Consider the following 22225-nt stretch of genomic DNA (forward strand, 5'->3'; position numbering starts at 1 on the left):
TTTATATTATGGCCAATAAATTCTTATTAAGATCTGTGCTATTTATTCTATACTATATTCATCTAAATAAATAAAAAGTAAAAAACTAAAATAATTCTAATTATTAAATTAATCATTTTAAATGCTACAAGTGAATTTAAGCATTATAATATACAATTTGAACATTTTATTTTCTATTTATTATTTAATTATTTTCAATTTTCTTGTGATTAAGTGTAATTAAATTAGGTTTTTTTTTTACAGATTAACTTTAAGTGAGCATACAACAAATGAAGGGAAATGATTACAATTAATAATGCAATTTTTGACCTATATCGATAAATCAAAAAATCTAACCGATATGGTACAGATTGATCCTGTGCTTCTAAAAGTGGTTCTCACATGGTAAGTGAATACTGTTATTAAGAATGTGGGATGAAGAAGATGATTTGTGGAGAATAAGATTGTTATTGATGCTCAGTCTGTTTAGTACGGCTTTAGAAGACTCAAAATGCACTGAATGAGTCTCATGGTCTCCATTAATGGCTCTTTTTTATTGTATTTTTAGTCACAATGAGCTATACTGGTAACTATAAAGATTTCAAGTGAAAACAGCATTATAGGCTTGGAACGACACATGGAGCGTAATAAATAATTTTCAATTCCGAGTGAAGTATTTCTTTAATTATGTTCAATGTTAGTATGCCATTGTTTTTGGAGTCTGCGATTCCCAGCTTGTCTGTATTTCTCAAGAAGAACAAAGGATTGTCAGATCACCATCAGGTGTTTTTTTTTTTTCTTCTTCATGCTTTCTGTTTTATCCTAAAGAACTCCTTCCCGACAAGCTGTCATCTCTGTGCTTGTTAATACATCTGGGAGTATGTGGAGTCTGTTTTAGTAATCAACCTTACTGATAAATCTATCTAATAGACAGTTTTTTTTCCAGATCTCCACTGAAGAGTCTTCATACAGCCCCACGCTGACTAACTCCCAGATCCCCCTCAAGTCTGCTCTGAAGACGGTGTCTGCAATCAGCAACACAGAGTCACTGAACAGTGTGTATATAACACTTACTCACACATTTCAACTCCTACTCATGTATGTCGTGTTGCTAACTGTCTGCGACCCCCTGGTACGCACCAATCTTGTGCTAATCTAATCACTCCTCTTCTGCAGGCTCTCCAAATCTCTCTGGGGAACCTGTGAAGGAGCTAATAGAGGTATGATGGCTCTCTAGGGGGATTGTGGGTGATACGCAGCACTTATGTAGCTGTAGATTTTACAGGTGCCCAGAAGTTGAATATGGGACAACAGAGCGTCTGGTTTGACTTTTTTTTTTTATGTTTCAATGTTTGTCTTAGGCTTTGTTCAGACAGGCTGTATTCTGCTTTGTTGTCTGTTTGAATTTTTTTTTAATTCAAAGCTCAAATATGTTAATTCAAATCAGATTTTTTTGGATTTCATCCTGAATATACTGTTATACACCCCTTTCTGCCTTTCTCTTTGGAGGACCGATGGCTCTAACAGTGTCCCTTGATAATAGTCAATGTTGAAGGTGCATCTGTTGAGGGAGACTTGCGTTAGATTTGCATTAACGCTTTATGCTCCTCCCTTTTCTATCTGTTATGTCTGGAAGAGCAATGCTGGCCCCAAGGCTCCTAAGAGGAGCAGGAGGCCCAAGCGTGTGAAGATACCCATGGTGGTAAGAACGCTGCCGCAGGGATTCGTTCCCCTCGCCCACAAACACGCATCATCGGGGGTGGCAGTGGCACAGCCAATAGGGCCTTGGCATCTCAGAGGCCTTATTGCGTTCTGCCTGTGTGCTGTATTGATACACTCCTCCAGCTTAGTACTTCCCCTCTAGGGAACGGGGAACAAGCTGACTCACGAGATGAATCATGCCATTTTATGAAGCATATATTTGTCTCTCACGGGATGAGTGCGTTTGTGTGACGCATGGTTTGGATTTGAGGTTCAGATTCAGAACGGGCTCAGGAGCCCCGAATGCTCGTAAACCAATGGAGGGACATCAGGGGATGTTGTAATTGGACCCGTTTCTTTTGAACAAAGCTTCACAAAGTTGATTCAAGTCCAATTTTCAACTGGAGCCTTAAACTCTCCAATCAAATTAAGAACCTTTCGAAAAGCTATTCCCTGTCTTAGTTCTTTATTGCCTTCGTAATGGCATCCAGTCTAACTCACTCTCCCCTGGGCTGCGTTTAATGTATTGCTTAAGCTTGCTGATGTTTAGTAAAGCTTGAGTAGATTGCATTAGTATGTGTAGCTTGTCTTGTGAACTGAATGAAATGCATGAAGTTTGTGAGGACAAGAACGTATGAAAGGGACATCTGTGCATTTCTGTGTCTAATTCTTGACTTGATGTTTTCAGGATACACCCGATGTGGAAGATGACATGTCAACAGCAGAGGTATAAATACTGTAGTTACCCATAATTATGTTGTGATTGTATTATGATTCTTGCGGTGAGTCACACATTCAGAGTTTTTTTTTTTCTCCATTTCATTGTGTTCTAGAATATACAGTGGGGTCCAACAGTCTGATTCTGGCATTCAAAATATTATTTAAACTTGGAAATGAATCATTTTAGAATGTTGAAATATGCAAAACAGTGAAGGTTCTGCTCTATTTCTAGGTCTTTAATCAAATAAGTCAATGTGTGACTGATCATGTGACTCTCTGTACAGACAGTCAGATATATTTGCTTTCATATTTTTTGCTTCTCTCTTATGCTTCCATGGTGACATGCAACAAGTAGTCAGTTCAAAATAATCTTTCAACCAAAAAAAAAAAAAAAAGTCAGTCAATCAGAAAAATAAATATTTGATGTTTAATATACAGTTATGTGGAGCAGGATTTTAGTCCATTGAGATTTCACTGTGAGCGGGGCCACAGAAATAGACACCAAATCACTGCCAAATTGTAATGTTGCTTATTCTTGTACATGGAAGAATTTTTTTTTTAGATTTAACTGTGTTTCTCCTGGTTTGGACAATGTGTAATAAAGCTAATTTTGTAGCTTCTTAAGAAAAACATTCTGTCATGGAACACAGGAACACAAAAGGAGAAGTTTTGAAGAATGTTCACACGGTTCTCTTCCAAACAATTGCAGTTTTTATGAGGAACAGACTGAAATTTAAGATATTATTCACTGAAAAGCTGACCTTGAAAATCACCCTTGAAAGCTGTGGTCACCTCTCATTGTCATTGCATGAAAAAGAGCATAAAAGTGAACATGCATGAAAAAGAGCATAAAAGTGAACATTCTCAAATCATATTATAGTATAAAACCTTGGATAATTCCCCATGTCAGTTTAAATTATATGTGTTCTCTGAACTTTAGTACTTTCATTTTGCCCTTTTTTAAAAAATTTTTTTTTTTTTTTTCCAGATAACAGAGTGGGAGGAGCAACAGTTGGATGAGGCTGTTAATTTCAACAACTGTAAAATAGACCCCGCCCCCTTTCAGCTTGTGGAACGGACATCTTTGCATAAGGTAAAATCTGCATCTGCTGTATCTGCCAATAGGATTTTTCCATTTGGCTTTTGGATTATTGAAGAAAATGGCTTTGAGACCAGCAAAAGTTTGATTCTATTTATCATGAAAATCTTTAATGAACTCAAGAGCCGTAGTTCACTGACAAGCTGAGCCATATCGCATTAATTATCACAGATGTATCGCCTGCGATAATTAATGCGATATGGCTCAGCTTGTCAGTGAACTACGGCTCTTTGTAGTGAATGCCGCTCCATCTGAAAGCAGGTGATGGCGATTTACTACTAATCAAGGAACCGGCTTTACTGACGAGATGCGCATAACAATGTCATGCGATATATCGCCCAGCCCTAATTTTGAAGCCTAAATACAATAGCCAGAAGTAAAAAGCTATAAACAAACTACACAACGGTCGCATAACTTCAACATCACCACCATTAAGCTTTTGACACTTGCCATTTTTATAAAAAATAAAAAACATTTTTCCTGAAAGTTTGCAAGGGCATAATTATGAACACAACAAAGCTGTAAAAGCAACTAGATGCTTGACTAGCAACTAGTGAGTAGATGAGTTTTCCTGCTCTAAATGATGACTTTAATGTTCCAGACAACCTCTGTAGTCTCATTTAGCCAATGCTTCACCACAAATAAAAGCTTTAAAAAAATCACAAGGGGGGTATTACTGGTTTATATGTCTTAGAATAAACCGTGAAAATACCTTGAGCTGGTGTTAACCACAGATATTCATTTCAGGCATTTAACCAAAAACCCATTGAAATAAACCCATTGACTTGAGAACGGTGGAATCGAAAGCTTGAAAATGCCAACTTGTTTCTGGGTTTTGACCTACAAAAATATGTCCTCCCTGCAGTGCTCTTTTATTTGGCCTTTAACACGTTTATCCTATAAACTACCAAAAAAAAGAAGTGTAAATTATTTGTACAATATATTCCAAATGTTCTGAAGCCACACAAGGAATATAACACACACATGAAGTCACATGAAAAACAAACAGGCCGGTTTTATCATCATAGTTGCCTGAACATCAGTCCTTTTCTCTGTCCCTTTGTGCATTACAGACACACACCATTTTCTCACTTCTTGGCCTGGATCATGCCTATGTCACCAGCACCGGACGTCTAGTAGGCGTCGTCTCTTTGAAGGAGGTGTGTGATTGTATATCTCTTCTCTTTATATCCTGTTAAAATGCTTACATTTAAAAAAGAAAATGGTGTCTGTCTGCAGCTGCGGAAGGCCATCGAAGGCTCTGTAACTGTGACCGGAGTGAAAGTCCGTCCCCCGTTGGCCAGCTTTCGGGACAGCGGCAACAGCAGCAGCGTCTCGGAGGTCACAGAGCTCCACAAGTTCTGGAGTCGTCACAAGAGCCTGTCATTGCCACGGGAACCCAACCTCCCCGACCTGGAAGACCAAACGGAGCAGCCGTCTGAGGCCAGCCTTGTGAATGAGACGGAGTGCACAGAGCTGTCCAGTCAGAACAGCCCCTCACACACAGACCAATCAGAGCTGCCCTACACCGATGCTACGCCCCAAGAGGAGCAGCTTCCGCAGCTCCCCTGTGACTGTACCCTCCCGATGGAGGACACAGACTCGGAGGCGGTCGGCGAGCAGTGCCCAGCTCCCAGTGAGGAAGCGGTGAAAGAGGGAGACCCCTTGCCGTCAGCCGGTCAGCCGGAATGACAGCTGCTTGCGGTTGGTAACGCACGCTCCATTTACACCATAAGCGGGATTGTGAAGTCAGGTTGAGGAGAACCTGGAGGGAGTCTTTAAGCAGTGAAGCACACTCTCTGCTCCGTACCAATCAAACCAACCCCAATCGCTGGTCCTGCCTTCACACGAAACACGCCGTGTGTGTTTGTATGTGTGGGATGCCATAGATACGCGCTGCAGTTTGAGTGCCGTGTGGCTTTGGATATGTTCGGGACTCATGAGCGATTGTCTGTTCGTACGTGTGTGTTCGTCATAATTTTGCGTGTTTGTTCGTTTATGGCTTCGTGGGACATTTCTGTTTGTGTCTGTGAGTTGATTTAATTTGGTGAGATTAATTTAAATCAGTTTATGTTCGATGATGTCACGCTTTTTTTGTGCGTGCGGGTTTTCATCATAAGCGTGTTTGTTCGTTGATTTGTGGCTTCATGCCGCATTTGTCTGTGTGTTTTTTTTTTCCCCTTCTTTGCGCAAGCGACAGTGTGCATAAGAAAAGCTGAGTGTGTGTGCAAGAGTGACTCAGCTGCACCTAGCCAACGCACCCATCTGGTGCCGACACTTTAAATCCAAATAAAATTGTCTCCGAGAGCCAAACTACAATTTTGCTCTAAATATAGCCCTTAATAACCCACACTGCAAGGAAACACGGAGGGAGAGAGTGGGGGAAAAGAAAGGGAGCTGGTGGGCAAGAGAGGACACAGAAGACACGGAGAGAACAAGAACATGATGCAAAATGAGAGAAAGAAAGAAAGAACGAACGAACAAACACCGGAAAGAGAGTCGTGGAAAGGCAGGAGAACGATGGGAGAGTGGGGTAAAACTGTGATGCTTTTTACTTGCCGGTAGTTTGTCAGCTAGGCAAGAAGAAACAAGTAATCAGGCAAATGAATATGCCTGATTATATTTCAGAATACATACAGTAGGGGCACAGAAATTTGACTTCTCATAAAAAAAAGGTCCATTGGCACAACTTACCCCACAATAGGGGTAATCACGTTTGAACTATATTCATTATATTTTGAAAATTGTATATAATTTCATTCAAATTTTTATTTTGCTGCATGGGATTCACATTTTCATATATAACTAGAAAAAATGTGTATTTGCATGTAGTGGAACAATATTCAGAATTTTATCATACTATTTGTTTTTTCATGCTTTGGATGCAAAACTCATCCTCAATATTAGCCACTGTCACCTTTTACCATGAAGCACCTGACACACTTTACCCCAAAGCTAAATTTTGGGGGGAAACAAAATAAAAAACATTTTTCATGACATGATTTAATAATTCATTAAATCTTTTGTTTTATACATTCCAATTCATCAAAATGTGTGATGTACAGTACTGTGCAATTAGTCTTGGGCATGTTAGGATTTTCACCAGAAAACTATTTTAAGCCAGTTATTTAGATCTTTTGCTGTAGTGTGTCAGTAGGAAATATCAGTTCGTTTTACATTTCTAAACATTCTATTTGCCGTTAATTGTAATAATTTTTGTATGCACAAGGAGTCTGACAACAGCCGATATGATCTGATCTCGCCATCATCGAGTCCGTCTGTGATGAAGAAATAGAATAAACTGAGGTAGGTTTCTTGGAGATGTTGCCACAGTTTTTCTGGATTTAGTCTGTCGTTTTTTTTCTTTTTCTTCAAGTGATCACAGACGGACTCGATGATGGTGAGATCAGATCATACCGGCTGTTGTCAGACTCCTTGTGCATACAAAAATCTCACTGGATTATTACAATTAATGGCAAAATGAATGTTAGAAATGTAAACTGATATCTCCTACTGACACACTACAGCAAAAGACATAAATAACTGCCTTAAAACAGTTTTGGGGGGTGAAAATACTAACGTGCCTAAGACTTTGGCACAGTTCTATATAGTTTTGCTTTGACGTCAACATTTTACCTGCCATGTGGGAAATTTACTTTAACATGCAAAAAAGTGTTTTAACACAGCTTGTGTATAACATGCAGCTGTACACCTTTTCAAAATATACGGTCATTTGACGAAAAATGTTCACAGTTTGCTACACTATGGGGGCGGCACATCTTACGCCACTCTCCCATACAAACCCAACAGTGATTCACAGTCTCACAGTGGAGTTTCCAACCAGGGTAGTTTTGAAGCACATTGTAATTATCATTCAAACAAAACACTTGAGTTTTCCATACTGACAGCACACGGTTTGGATAGTGTTGCCTGTAATTACGAGTAATGATATCCCACGATATGTAGGCACGCACGTTAAGCATGCACAAATCTGCATCAGGACCAGTTTGCAGCATAGCTACCTGGCCATTTAAAATGTATCTTCCTAGAAACTCGAAATACCCTGAGAGGCTCGGAGCCTCTTAAATTCTTAATTGTATGCATGTAGCCTACCCCGACGCAATCAGTTGCATGCTCACACTCGCATAAACAATACGATTTGTATTGCTTTCCAGCCAGCTTAAATACAGCCATTTAAAAAGACTGCATACGCCTGTTTCAACTATGTTTCTTCATCAGGTTTACTTACAAGGCCTTTTGCTTTTTCAAATCCAGAGCGCAATACTTTTTTTGCACGTGCTCACAAGGTGTAACACGTCGCAGACTACGACACCAGTGTAGATTGAATGATAACGTTTTCAACTGTGTTAGAAGAATCAGCCTTTGTATAAATACCATTGCAGGGAGTTTGTAGCCAAGTGTGCAGATCTCATCCAGTAATGTTCAAATTTGAATCATCAAAGTATTAAAATGTAAATCATTACAATGATGGATATTCTGTGTCATATCTGAATTGTTTTATAGGCTGTAGGCTATATATATATATATGTGTCTGTGAAGCTTGATTTTGAGCTGTCAACTGTGCAATATTATTAGAATTACTGCTTGCCGAATAGAGTTATTTTACTAAACACTGGCTCTGTTTCTACAGTGCATATTATTTTGAAACTGTTTGCACATCATGAATGGGACATGTACTGAAACAAACGGACAAGTCCGAGCGGGAGTTCATATTTTTAATGCCTTTAAATTTCGCTTTCACAACCTGCAAAGTGTTTACTGGACCTCAGCGGTGGACTTTTCACTAGTTGCAGCCTGAGAATGATGTTTTAATGTTCTGTTTGCATCAAAACTGTGGCTGAACGACGCTATGCAGTATATGGTCAAGAACAGCACAACTACCCCAGACACAGCCTATAAGCAGATCAACAGAGAATGAGTTTATTTTATTTTTCTTGTGCACTGCAGAAATGGGAGGCTACGGGTTTGATTTAAACGGATCAAGGAGAGTGGACCAAAACCATAACCATGACACTGACTTCCTGACACAGCCTTTTCTCATTCTCTCAGAAACGCCTGCTATGGGTTCTGCCATCCGCAAGAGCAGAATGTTTTCCTCGCCATTCATCAGCTGTTTTATTAACGAATCCTGTTGTGGGACAGGAATAACTTAAGCTAATTATGATCTTTAGATATGTTGTGTCACGTTCTGTCTCTGTTTGCCTCTTGTGCAGTTTAGGTCAAGCCCACGATGTGTAAAGTGTCTGCTAATATGCCGCACATTCAGTGTAGAGTTAAGCAATAAGTAGTAGGCCTATGCTCCCATCCGTAAATGGTTTTTATAAATCGTTTGCTTGTACAGAATACAGGGTAAAGCGGTATGTATATGAACTCTACTCACATACCCTGTACATATAGAGATAAGCATACTGAATCAGCTGTTACCATTATTTTTCAGAAAACATGGAATTGTTTTGTACATCAATAAATATTTCAACTTTAAAGCTTTGTTTTATGCTTCTCATTTGTGTGGGAAATACTTTGTTGTATGGTTAAGCTGGAATTTTTATTTTTTTTATATTTTTGTCTTGTTTTCCGGTAAAATGTTGAATACCTAGCAAAATTAGGTATTTTTTATTTTGAATTATTTTTTTAAACTTTGTTCGATTTATGCCACTCGCGTCTCTGTCAGGTCGAAGTTAGTCGCGGACGTGGAGCTCTCGGCATCTCGAAAACGCCACGCTGATATTGATCAACGTTTTAGATCTCCTTTTGTCCCAAAGTCTGCTTGCCATGGAACATAATGTTTGAACAAAATAACAACAGTGAGCGTGCCGCTAGGCGTAACGCAGTTGTCCACGTCTGTCGCCATGGTTACTATGGCAGTACGAGCGGAAACTGAGGGTAACGCGGATATGACGCCATTGACTGGCGACTCCCTCACACCTGCTCACACGTCCCGGTTCCTTGGTTAAAATCGCAATTTTCTAACAATAGTTGGAAACATTTGGGATATTGAAAGTAATCAACTAAACAAAATATATATAACACTGGCCTAGTGGTTTTTGGATGTTTTACTGCAAAAATCTTACATAGTTCACCTTTAATAAATACTGAAGTAAAATATTCAAGATATAGCCTACAGCGCTCCCTTAATATGTAATTTTTGCTGCTTTTTTAGAAAACATGACAAAAATATATATATTTTTTTTTTTTAGTTTTAAGGTTTGCAGCAGACATAGCCGCTGAAATATGTAATGATTAAGCAGTGAAAGGTATGAATATACACATAACTTTAATGCAATCATAATTCTCACATTTGACCTCTGACATTTTCTGTACAAACAATAAAAAAAAAAACCTTTTTGGGGAGATTCACACATTCACATCAATGAACATCATGACATTACCGGTCCATATATGGGATAAAGATGACAAAAACGTGGTTGGTTATGAATTTACACTGCCCTTCCACATGCTTCTGCAATGAACGAATGCAGTTCGGAAAGGCAACATATTCTTTCGGTCTACTGTTTTACTGTAGCTGCATGTCAAGGTTAAACTAGTATCTTCAACAAAAAAAAAACCTGTTCATTTAGCAGCCAATCACAAATCAAACATCTAATGAAGTGCAGATAGGGAGGAAAAGGGTGGCAAAAAAGGAAAGAAAGAAATATGGTTGAGGATTCTCACTCAGTTTGGTATGGAAGGCCATTTCTGCCACATAAGAAAAGAATAATGCTTTGGCAAATCAATTGCGACATAAAAAAGATATAATTATAAAATGAGTTGAAATTACAAGATACTAAGGCATTATTATGAGATAAAATGTCAAAATTATGACCGGTCAAAATGAGAATAATGATGACAAAAATTAAAATTGTCAAAAATATGACAATGTCATAATGACGTGTCAATTTTCTTTATGAGTTTCGTCTTATAATTGACTTTTTATCTCATAATTAAGATTTTTGTCATAATTTTGACTTTTCATCTCATAAATGATGTGATTGATTCCGATTCAATTTCAACTTAGCATGTCAATTTTGACATAATTGACTTTTTATGTCATAATTCTGACTTATATGTCTAACACTTATATGTGTAATAATTTAAACTTTTCATTTCATAAATATGACTTAGTCTGTCATAATGTCATAATTTCAACTTCTAATGGCATGGTTTACCAAAGCATGTCTTTTTTTTCCGTATGTGGCAGAAATGGCCTTCCATAGTTTGGTAATATACATCACACAGTGATCATAATAACAGGCACATTCTATTCATAGTTACAACGCTGTATCAAAGCAGAAACCTTCCTGCACCTCAACCGTTCTGGAGCAATAAGCCGAGACACACGAGCAGTTGCAGCGTGACATCTAAACCCCCCCCCCAAAAAAAATAAATAAAGAAGTGGGCTTTGTATGTCCCTTAGGAAACCTGCGGCCCTGGAGTTTTAACGACATCTTACTATGAGCATTATGTCAGTTTTGAATGGTCACGGAAGAAAAACGTTTAAAACCATGTTCCTCACAGAGATATTCCAGTCTCTTGATGTGTCGTCACAGATATGCGACAAACGGCGAAGCTGCTGAATACACCAAGAGCACAGGTAATGAGCGTTTCACTGGAAACTGTCATCATAATGTCACTATCATAATGTCACACGGAAGATTTCTTGAACGCTCATTTCAAATGAAGAAGCAGGGAAAGAGAGGAACAGATTAAAGGGGTAGTTCTCTCTAAAATGGAAATTCTGTCCTCAGTTACTCGCGGTTTTTATCCTCAGTGGAACACAAAAGACGACGTTTTGACAAATGTTCACGCTGCTCTTTTCTATACAATGAAAGCCAACGGTGACCTTCAAATAAGCACCATAAAAGTATCATAAGTGGTCCAATGGAACTTTATGTGACAAACAGCCTCAAATTTAAGTCATTGTTTGCTGAAATTCTTGCTTGACAGCCATAGTCACCATCACTTTCAGCAGCTTGAACCAGAGTTATTATCATTAAAAATAAAACCATAAACACATTTTAATTGCTTGAAATTATATATGATTAAAGGCAGAATTTTTCAGTTTTGTTTAAGTGGACATGAGGGAGAGTAAATGGTGACTGAATTCTCATTTTTAGATAAACTATCCCTTTAAATGTATGGAGAAGAAAAACAAGCCATCGTGTCTGAATGCATAACAGACTGGACAAACACTTCACAGAAGGGTTACTACAAAGGGACCGAGACAAAAGGGCGAGCGAGAGCACAAGCGTCACTGCTTGGGACCTTCTTCCTGTTCTTCCTCCTCCTCCTCCTCCTCCTCCTCCTCTTCCTCATCGAAAGACACGGCTCCAGAGGTATCAGAGATGCTTCGGCAGTGTCTGTACCAGCGGATGACTTCCTGAAAGACGTTGTCCTCCCCTTCCTCCACATCTCTTCCATCCTCCTCCTCGGGTGAGAGGCCAGACTCGGAGTAGGAGGTGGAGTAGTAGCAGGAGTCTCCCTTGCTCCACAAAGGCCTGCGGTCTGGTTTGTGAACCGCACACGTCGCCCTGTCGCCCTCCCCTTCTGAAAGCAGGAGTTCTCGGGCATGTGGTGGCACTTCTTCTGAGATGAGCAGGTCGTCGGTGTCTGTTTGTGCGTAGCAGGGTCCCTGCACACTCCGCTCGGTGTCCGACTGACTGAGCGGGATTTCGGCGACGTCTGTCTCAGCCTGATTTGGCACTGGGCAGCTTTGATTGGATAATACAGCATCTGAGGGAGGAGCAAAGCGTGAGAATTCCCTATAGATACAGCTCGGAGAGGACAGAAGTGGAAAAGAAGACTTCTCATAACTAACTTCACTTTTCTGAGACACGTTTTCAATTATTTTAACTGATATGGAAATCTTTTTTTTTTTTTTTGTGGAATTATGAAGTCAACTTTGCGTAGTTCATTATTTTACATGTTACACATAGTTTGACAACCAGAAATTGTCCAAGACTTTTTGCCTTAATTTCGAACAATATATTTGAGGCTTCATATTTTGAAACCCAACAAACTTCCTTTTGTTTAATGTTTTGATTGAAAAGTGTGCTTGAGCTTTTTACCTTTCAAATATACACTACTGATCAAAATTTGGGGTTGTTGATTTGTTTTATGTTTTTGAAGGAAGTCTCTCATGCTCAGCAATACTGCATTTATTTGTTCATATATTGTAAATAATCTTGCAATTTAAAATATAATATATATACACTATCAATATATTTTAAAATGTAATTTATTCCTGTGATGGAAAAGAAGATTTTTTAGCATCATTACTCCAGTTTTCAGTGTCACATGATCCTTCAGAGATCATTAAAATATGATGATTTGCTGCTCAAGAAACACTTCTTAGTATCATCAATGTTGAAGAAGGTTGTGCTACTTAATATTTTTGAGGAAACCAGGATACATTTTTTTCATAATTCTTGAATAGAAAGTTCAAAAGAACAGCCTTTATTTGAATCAGAAATTTTGTAAGATTATTAATGTCTTAACTTTCACTTTTGATTCATTTAATACATTACAGAATGAACATTCGCTTTGATATAGCAAACAAACAAATTAGCACATTTGTTCATAGATTTTTATTTGTGGCTAGGGCCACTTTGAGGGTGACGCTCACCTGAGTTCAGAGTTGTGATTGGCTGGTCATATAGAGGAGGATCTTCTTCATATGACTCTTCGTCCATCTCCTCCTCATCTACAGAGGTCCAGGCGCGGAGCTTCGCCTCTGCAATGGCAAACTGCTCAGCCACACCTAAAGAAAAGAAGAAGAATCGTATCGAATGACATTGGACTTTACAAAAAGGCGCTAATTAAACAGACGACAGTGCAACAAAATCTCTTTTGACACAGCGATGACGTATTTTGATGCAGTTTTCTGGTGAGGCTTTTTGTTCTTACTAAACAAACTCTGCTGCTGAGACTCGAGTTTTGCTGTGCTAAATGCAAGTTAAATGCCATCCTATCTGAGCAGCTCAGGAAACTGATGACAGCCAAACATGTAGCAGAGTGTAAAAGCTGCGGGGAAAAGTAAAGTAAAAGGAGGAGAGCTAGAAGACAGGAATGAAGTAAACTGACATGCAGGATCAGCAGCAGGTGTGACTGTGTGACTGTGTAATCTAATTTAACACCATCTGCTGAGTCTAAAAGCCTTTAGCTGGCACATGATGGAGGGGCCAAAGTTGACTGACACCTGATCAAATTCCTGCTGCATTAAATATATTCATGTGATAATAATAATAATACAATAAAATATACTATTATAAAAATAAAAAAATTCTGTTTTATGCCTACTATATATATATTTGCACTTATTAATTTTATAATTGTTAATATTAATTATTATGAATATATAATATATATAATAATTGCATGAATAATATCAGTCACACACACACACACACACACACACACACACACACACACACACACATATATATATATATATATATATACACATGCACTATTCACAGACTTTTATTATACAATTAATAAAACTATTTTATTTACCAAACTTTTAAAATTATGGAAGAGAATGTAGAATATTATGTTGTAGTCATTATTACAATTATTGCAATAATTACATGAATTAATAATAATAATAAAAATAATAACATTAACTGTTTGTCATAATTAATAATGTAGACTTAGATTATTATTATATATATATATGCAGTTTTTTAATACAATATAATATTCTACAATCTCTTCCATCATTTTAGAAGTTTGGTAAATCAAATAGTTGTATTAGTTTTATTTATATTATAACTATTTTCAAAATCTTTTATAATTAAGCAAAAGAATGTATTATATTATAATATTTGTAATCGTTATTATTATTATGAGTGCAGTTTTTGACCTTATTTTAATTTGAGTAATAAAGATCACGTCCAAAATTCAGCTTTGCATCACAGGAATAAATTACATTTTAAAATATATTAAAATAGAATTGTAATAATATTTCACAATATTAATGTAAATAAATATAACTGTTAATAAATTATTAATACATAATTATTAATGATTAATACATTTCTAATAACATTTAATCTTTTATAATTATGGAAAATAATGTATAATATTATTATATTTGTAATTGTTGTTATTATTATGAATGTAGTTTTTGACCTCACATTAGCTGATAATTATTGTTATCAATTATAATAATAAAACCGTTCAACCTTAAAAAATGGTAGCAGCACCTAAATATACGGTTTACCTTATACATTCATGCAAATGTGAAAATACTGATGTTGAGTAATAAATGTAACATCCACATTATTTGGCAACAGCCCATGTATAAACACCCAGGCAGCAATATATTTGTACATTTAGGGTTATCAAATAAAAACCACTTCATCAGCAGTGAGAGATGCACAGCTGTAAAACACGCACCTGCTGCAAACCGGGCCTCCTGTTCGCCCTCGCTGAGATGGGAGTAGGAGTTAAAGTGGGACTGCAGTGTGGCAGATGGAGGGTCTAAGGGCCTAGACCAGCCCTTCCACTCGATCAGATGAGCCACCCGACCCTGAGCCATGGCCGTGGGTTTGGTCACGTGATCCTTCACCACCTGTGAGATGCCTGGTAGGGAAGACACAGGGGATTGGTGGTAAAGACTGATTAACTCAGTGTTTCATGCATAAAGGCTTATGAAGAATGAAGCTACAGGTATTTAAATCCTTACCATTAAATGATGATCTGGCCAGAGCTGCAATTTCCTGGATGCTAAGAGCTTTTCTTGACTTGGGGAGCATATCAATAGGGTCATCAACCTGAGAAAAGCAAGTTCAAAGACAAAATGGAAGAAGCGATTAAAATGTTTTAGTCATGTTTGAAGGATCATGTGACACTGATGTATATATATTATATATACAGTCTATTTAAAAACAATCAATACAGTGGTGGGTGAATAAACAAACTCACTACATTGCATATATCCGGCTACAAATGTCAAACACAAAATTACTTTCCAAGTGTCCCCACTGGGGTACAGTATGTGCGCCCCTGGTTGGGAATTATTGTCAACATAGCAAATACCACATAAACGATTGGTTCCAATACCTCCACCAATTGGTTCTCTTACCCTTTGACATCTCCTGACATGTCTCTCTCGCTGTATGAATGCACACATTAAGAAGGCTACATTTTCCAGTCAAGACACAAATACCAAACTACAAGAGCTCCGCATGAATGTAAAGGCTCTAAAGTCAGCGCCGACTCAAGCTCCGCCTCAGAAACAGATGCCTAATCCACAATTAACCCTTTGACAATTCACTTGCACTCATTCAAGCTGAAGCATATAGGTGCGTGGGCTGTTCAAGTGGTTCTGTGAGAGATCCGCCACACTGTGGCATTAATAATCGAAGCAGCTGATGGCTCAGACATATTTGCCCGATCAAGCCTCTTTTGTGGCTTGTTAATTTGCAAACAACAGCATTCGCTGCCATGTCAGATAATATTAGCCTGCAGCCCCTCAAGATGATAAAAAAAAAAATCTGGCCACAGCTGGGGGCTTATGACCTCTGGCATTTGACTTTAATGGTTTACATGATGGAAATCTGAATTGACAAGTGACATCTATTGGTTTAAAAAGAGAACTGATGTGTCTGATGAGAGATGAGGCGGCTATTTGTAGTCCTTGTACTGCAAACCTTTCAGCAACACAGATCCAGTTTCCATTTTCAAATAATCAGGTGAGGTAAAGGATTCGCAAACCACCAACACAAAAGTAGGCCACTGTGTCACACAGCATTTAAGCTATGTCCACCCTAAAATGAAGCACACAGGTGGTTCTGAGTCTAGGACGAATGTAGATATGATTAAGACAGATTGTCCGCTAAAGCTCATAAGAAAAGCTGCCACTGAAGAAGATTTGCAGAGGCACCAACTGCCTGCCATGTTTCAGTGCCGTATGTGGGTCAAATATCTCTGCGTGATTTGGGGTTAGCAGTCACAGCAGAGAGAGACAGAAACGGGCCACGGATATCATAATGAGGTCAATTAAGCTTAAACCACAAGATTTGGGCTCATTTTACTTCATTACACTGGTATCTGCTAATACCATGGTACTTTGATATGGTAATGATTCAGTATGATGGTACTGAGTAACACTCACCATGCTCATCATGTCATTCAGCCTTCCAAGAAGAGCTGCAGGACAATTAAAAATAAAATATCCAGACACACTTTCAGAATGTTTGCATGGCATTTTACCATGGTACTTTGTCCAAAAAGTGTAGTATTACCACAAAACATACAAAAAAAGAAGAACCAAACATGGTATTACCATGACACTGTCCAGAAACATAGTATTAGAATGGTACATACAGTACCGAAAAAACATGGTGTGACAATAGTACATGTCCTACAAAAATAACATGGTATTACCATGGCACTACATCCAGAAACACAGTTTTAGCATGATACATGCCCAAAAACATGGTAAGCAGGGCTGCCAGAGCCAACTCACGCAATTGGCACTGTTCTCACGCTTTCACGCAACAAAGTCTCAGCTTTTACGTTTTGTACGTTTTATTACGAAATTCAAACGATAAATTAAGCGTAGTGTCAGTTCTGGCAGGTCACGTTAGTCAAGCTCGCATCAGCTGACTCTCAGCTAATCCACGTCTACCTATAGGAATACGACGCCTATCACTGTATTCATATATAAATTCCTTCAGTATTATCAGCACCGTTTCTCAGGAGCTAATTACCCTCCTCCATCCCCAGCACCTCCTCTCGTCAGTCAGTATATGGCATTCTGATTCCCCTTGAATCAGAATAAACTCTCGAATTGTTGTACTTTAAAATCTTGATTAATGATATCTGCAATACATTCATGTTGGTTCTGTTCTGTTTACCATAAGAGGCGTTATTGCTGCTTTCCCTGCTCTTATCCATGATAGGCTGCATGGATGTGCATGTAGTTCTTGCCCAGAACAGAACCATAACACCAATCCAAACTAATTGTCAATCGAATTTGACGATAGTGGTCCTGACAGAAATACAGTTTTAGTAATACAAATTTAAATACAGCTCTTTAATGTGGCGCGAACGATTGCTGTAGCGCCTCAGTTCAAGCGAAGCAGGAGCGTGTGTGAACTGATCATCTCTTCCTCTTTATTACTAGTTGTTATAGCACGAAATAAACATGACTGAACATCCGAGGGTGTTCATGTTGAACATGTTGAAAAAATAAAAGAAGGAGTAAAATATTTTTACTCTTATTTAAAGAGTTATTGTTAGCTATAATGTAATTATAAAAACAGTATGTATGCAATTGTATACAAATCAGTTGTTAATTTTCACATTTAATAACAGGGTTCCCTGTATAGTTTATAAGATTTGTTGAGAAAGTTTTTTTTTCTTGAGAAAAATGAACAGGTAGCCTACTATATATCCATGTACAAGTCCTAATGAATCGATATGAAATCCCAATCTCATGCATAATTATTCTCCAGCAGGAACTCAAAAGTTGGAAGCCCTGTGGTAAGAATAATACATGGTTCTACTTTCAAAAACGAAAGCAACATACCATGATAGCCTACATGTCCAATAATACTGTATAGAGCTCTATCCTAATATTATTAAGAATGTGCTTATTCAGTTACGTTATGCCAGTTTACCATGATGCTGTCCAAAAACCGAGGTAAGCCTATCATACCAAGGTCCATGTCCAATACAAAAAACACGGCATGGCACAATGTCTAGAAACATAGTATTAGTATGGTACATGCCCCAAAAATACGACATTATAGTGCATTTCCTAAAAATATACCTTAAAGTATGGTACTTCTTTCATAAAAGAAAACAACCATGATACCTGTCCAAAACAAACAAAAAACATGGTATATCTTGGTAGGCTACTGTCAAAATTATATTAAAATCAGTACCATAATAATTAGTCTGAATTGGCTATACAGGACATAAGCAGGTAAAAATAACACCGATATTGTCATGGAGGGAACGAGCTCATGCAATGACGAGATTTGTTTAATCTAAAAATGAGCTGCAGCATCTCGAGCGAGCAGTAGCCTATCTGTAAATGAAATAAATATGTTGCCTAAACATAATTAGCCTTGTAAGGTCAAATGTATAACAGCAATTGCAACAGAAATGTAGTTGCAGTGAAGGAGAACGCATAAAATGGGCCACCTGAGCTCAATTCATGGAAAGCAACACAATGCAGTTAACGCAATATAATAAGGGCCGGTCGTTATAGCAACAGGTAACCCGTGAACCATCTGTCCCTGAGCATCATTAATTCCCATTGACCATGCACAACACGCAGGCACAGCTCTGTGAAATGTGCCGCTGTATCCGATTTATTGTGATTTGGTTGGTTGGTTCGATTTGATTTTTTTCCTCAAATCTTTTTCCCCTCCCCAAACTGTTACATTCGGCATAATACATAACTGGCATCATTCTATACAAATGCAGTGATCTGAAATTACCATCTGTGTCTATGAAGCCCGTGCACGACAATTATGACACAAATAACGTGTTAGTTATTTTGCGGAAAATTAAACGCTTTAAGGTGATGGATCAGGCCCTAATAAATAAATCCCATCACAGAAGTGAGGGAGACACGGCAGGACACAAGACCCGAAGTCCATCAGCGGCCGGAGAATTGACTGACTGATTAACGAGCAGATCATTTTCATAAACAACAGTAAAGCAACAGAACTCAACGCGTTTGTTTCCTGGCAACAGGCGAGCAGTGATATTATTCACGCATTGTAACGTTACGTGACGGCCTATTGCGATCTCAGCAATACCAGCGCAACAACACATGCATTGCAGTTACCAAAACCATAAACATTGATGGTGCGAGCGATAATCGATGAGCATTTGACTTGGGATCCACACGTACCTTTAGATTTAGTTGGGGTAAAGCTGTCAAAAGCATTGCACATGGATACAGCATTAGCGTTGGGTCTGAAGAGAAGAATCGCGGAGCCGTCTTCGGCAGTGAATAATAGACACCACCTTTTCTTGAGCATCAGAGACAGGGGCAAAAATGAGTGCTGCTGTTAACCCACGAAACACATCGTCCCCAGCACACTGAGTCTCTCAGACAGCGTCATCCCACCTGTAATGCGGCTCTCTTAAAGACACAGTCTCTTTCACACGTACGGAGCCTGAGCGATGAGTGCAACTTATATGGCAAGCCGTTTTAACATTTATACCCAGTAGCAGCACCTGACTGTAAATTTAGGAAGGGCAGATTCTTGGTCTTAGTGCTAGTTTATGATAAACATTTTCTAAGCTTTATATTCTAATAGTTGAAGACATGCAGAACACTTCTGGCAGAGGTTGCGTTGTTCAGCCTGAGGGTGGCGCTCTAATGTGGATTAACAGGCTTTAAGTACACATGACACAAGCTGACGCAAGCATAGGCCCTGTCCCAAATAGCATCTTATGCACTCGCAGTCTTCCTAAAGGTCCTTGCACACTGAGTCAGAAATTTTTGTATGCGTTTTTTTTTTTTTTTGTATTCGTCATTCGGTGGCTCTGAATTGTTAAAACACCTCTCAAAGTGCTTGCTACGGATGCGAAAAACGCAGAAAATCGAACCCGATCTGAATTTTTTTATGACGGACGAAAGTTTCGGAGGCAGTGTGCAAACGTGATTGACACAACGTGAGGTCATATTTATTTTTTAACGTGCGAAAATTTCAGATGAAAAATTCGGACTCAGTGTGCAAGGACTTTAAGAGTCCGTAATTTCGTAACGTAACACCGCTTTGACTGCCGCTCTGCAAAAGTGCGCATCAAGGGTTGCATATCGACCGCAAAGAGGGCGCTCGCGAGCACCCTTCTGATACCTAAAATGACAAATGGGACTCCCATAAGGTCTCACACGGCAGCCACAAATCTACAAAATCATAAGTGCATATGAAGTGTGTCATTTGGGACAGAGCCATAGACTGCTATCTTAGAATTACCTTTATGTCGTTTTTATTGCCTCCGAATATTGTTATACATGTTGTGCAGAAATTCCAGTGAGGAAAAGAAAGTCATGTCTATTCTCATAAACATAAAACAAACACAACAGAAATATATAAAGGCTGTTCACGTTTAAACAAAAGGATTTATAATTTAATTAATTTGATAGGCTACAACACATGAGAACAGATATGCCAAAGTTACTGACCTGATGCAGACTAAGGGGCCATTTACATGACACCGACACAGAAAACTTTTTATATGTTTTAGCTGTTCATTTACATGACAACGGCGTTTTGGGGGCAAATTTTGGGATTGACATCTGCATTTAAGGTGTGAGTCTCGAAATGTCCCGTTCACACAGCAACTAACAGCAGTGTCTTGAATTCTGTCTGTATGAATGTGCAACTGGAGTCAATCCAGTATTCTCTTACCCGGAAAGCGTACCATCCCCGGGGGCCGCCATTGGCTAACAAGCCATCACCTGCTGTTAGCATTCCATTGACTCCCATTCATTTTGGCGTCACTTTGACAGTGAATAACTTAACATCTGAGGCCTTTAAAGACTCTATTTGTCCATTGTTTATTTCTAAAGAAACACGACAATGTATAAAAGGCTCCATTACCTTGTATCTTACGTTATGGCCCCGTAGAAGCAGTTTTTGTAAAAATAGGCTAACGATTGCGTCATAACCACGCGACTCTCTTGAAATTACCGTATAGACAGGAGGAGAAGCTCGCAGTCAATCGTGGAGGCATAAAGTCCGATAAAGTCAAGGGAGAAGCCCATAGAGAGTAATAAAGTTGCTCCTGCTCCTAGCTCATGGACAGCTCCTACTCACGCTCTCCGTCTCTGCAAGATTCGGAAGGGAATGATTCAGATTTCTCTTGGCACAGCTACTAGAAGACTTACAACTGTCAGACAGGTTGCTCACGTCACATCTACGTCATCAAGCTCAGTTTGAGTCTGCGCAGTACGCTCAGCCATCAGGAAGAGAGTGCTTCTAATTTGCTTCACTTTTCTCCGTTGAAGTCTATGGGGTCGCTGTGTCCATTTCTTTTACTGTCTATGATAGCGACAATGACCGAAGTAATATCAAAGATGGCTATGTCCATAGTACTAAAAAGTCTCATCACTTGACACGGCAAGAGTGCAACTGAGCCACAAGTTTATCCGTCAAATCTTCATTAACCGACAGAAGCTTCAATGTAAACGCACTAGTCGTCTATAAGGGCAGCATGTTTAAACGGTCACTTTTTGGGGCTCAGAAAAACATGCCGTTTAAGGCCCGATAACACCTAACGCATTTTTCAGGTTCGAAAACGCGAGGTGCACAGCACTGCCCCATCACACAGAACGAGTAGTGCGCTGCGTTTTTTTAATGTTGCTAGGCAACCACTGAAACAGCTGTCCTGTCAGTCAAGTAAACGTCAAATCAGACTTTTATTAACTTTATTTACTTTCTGTTAACATGTGGTAGTTACGGTTCGTGAAGTCGTAAAGCTCCTGGTAACCCGAGAGAGAACCACAAGTTTATCCTCCATCATCGCACTCTGGGCGTTTAAGCAACTGTAGCTTTCATCACTAAAACGGAAGGCCTGCCTCTCCATTCATTCGATTGGACAGTGGAAAAAAAACGCGATGATGTCGGGCGCTTTTTCCACTCGGAGTTACTTTTTTTTCAACTGCAAAAACGCGAGGCGCAGCAGGCGCATAAACAGCGCGCAGAACACTCACTGCCATAGGAAACCAAT

The 22225-nt window shown here is 38.8% G+C and overlaps 2 protein-coding genes across 10 annotated transcripts in view; one reads left to right on the forward strand and one right to left on the reverse strand.

The window, feature by feature from the left end:
- Positions 1–7162, forward strand: part of clcn2a (chloride channel, voltage-sensitive 2a) — a 45350-nt gene extending 38188 nt beyond the window's left edge. For 6 of the 8 annotated variants that reach the window (XM_079875719.1, XM_079875716.1, XM_079875714.1 and 3 more), the window contains 7 exons: positions 926–1034; positions 1156–1199; positions 1616–1681; positions 2369–2407; positions 3389–3493; positions 4573–4659; positions 4739–7162. In XM_079875719.1, the coding sequence (XP_079731845.1) occupies positions 926–1034; positions 1156–1199; positions 1616–1681; positions 2369–2407; positions 3389–3493; positions 4573–4659; positions 4739–5191 (903 nt within the window). In that variant the 3' untranslated portion in view covers positions 5192–7162. The remainder of the gene's footprint in view (positions 1–925; positions 1035–1155; positions 1200–1615; positions 1682–2368; positions 2408–3388; positions 3494–4572; positions 4660–4738) is intronic. The other 2 variants (XM_079875718.1, XM_079875717.1) reach the window with 1 other exon arrangement.
- A 2616-nt stretch (positions 7163–9778) lies between these two features.
- Positions 9779–19592, reverse strand: fam131aa (family with sequence similarity 131 member Aa). Of its 2 annotated transcripts, XR_013821908.1 has the most exons (6): positions 19395–19582; positions 15207–15294; positions 14918–15103; positions 13143–13277; positions 10776–12250; positions 9779–10216 (listed from the first exon to the last, which is right to left on the reverse strand). XR_013821908.1 is itself a non-coding variant. In XM_079877594.1 (5 exons), the coding sequence occupies exons 1-5, from the start codon at positions 19446–19448 to the stop codon at positions 11769–11771; spliced, it is 945 nt and encodes a 314-aa protein (XP_079733720.1). In that variant the 5' UTR covers positions 19449–19592; the 3' UTR covers positions 9779–11768. The 2 variants fall into 2 exon arrangements, 1 of the variants encoding a protein (XP_079733720.1); XM_079877594.1 differs by having other exon boundaries at positions 9779–12250; positions 19395–19592.
- Between the last annotated feature and the right edge of the window lie 2633 nt (positions 19593–22225).

The sequence above is a fragment of the Squalius cephalus genome (genome assembly GCF_949319135.1).
Source record: "Squalius cephalus genome assembly, chromosome: 7".
NCBI classification, from domain to species: Eukaryota; Metazoa; Chordata; class Actinopteri; order Cypriniformes; family Leuciscidae; genus Squalius; species Squalius cephalus.

Coding starts and splice junctions, on each gene's coding strand:
- fam131aa (XM_079877594.1), bottom strand. CDS start 19,448: ATGCTGTATCCATGTGCAATGCTTTTGACAGCTTTACCCCAACTAAAT. Junction 13,278..14,917: donor GGAGGCCCGGTTTGCAGCAG/GTGCGTGTTTTA, acceptor TCTTTTCTTTAG/GTGTGGCTGAGCAGTTTGCC. Junction 12,251..13,142: donor AATCACAACTCTGAACTCAG/GTGAGCGTCACC, acceptor CTCCTCCCTCAG/ATGCTGTATTATCCAATCAA.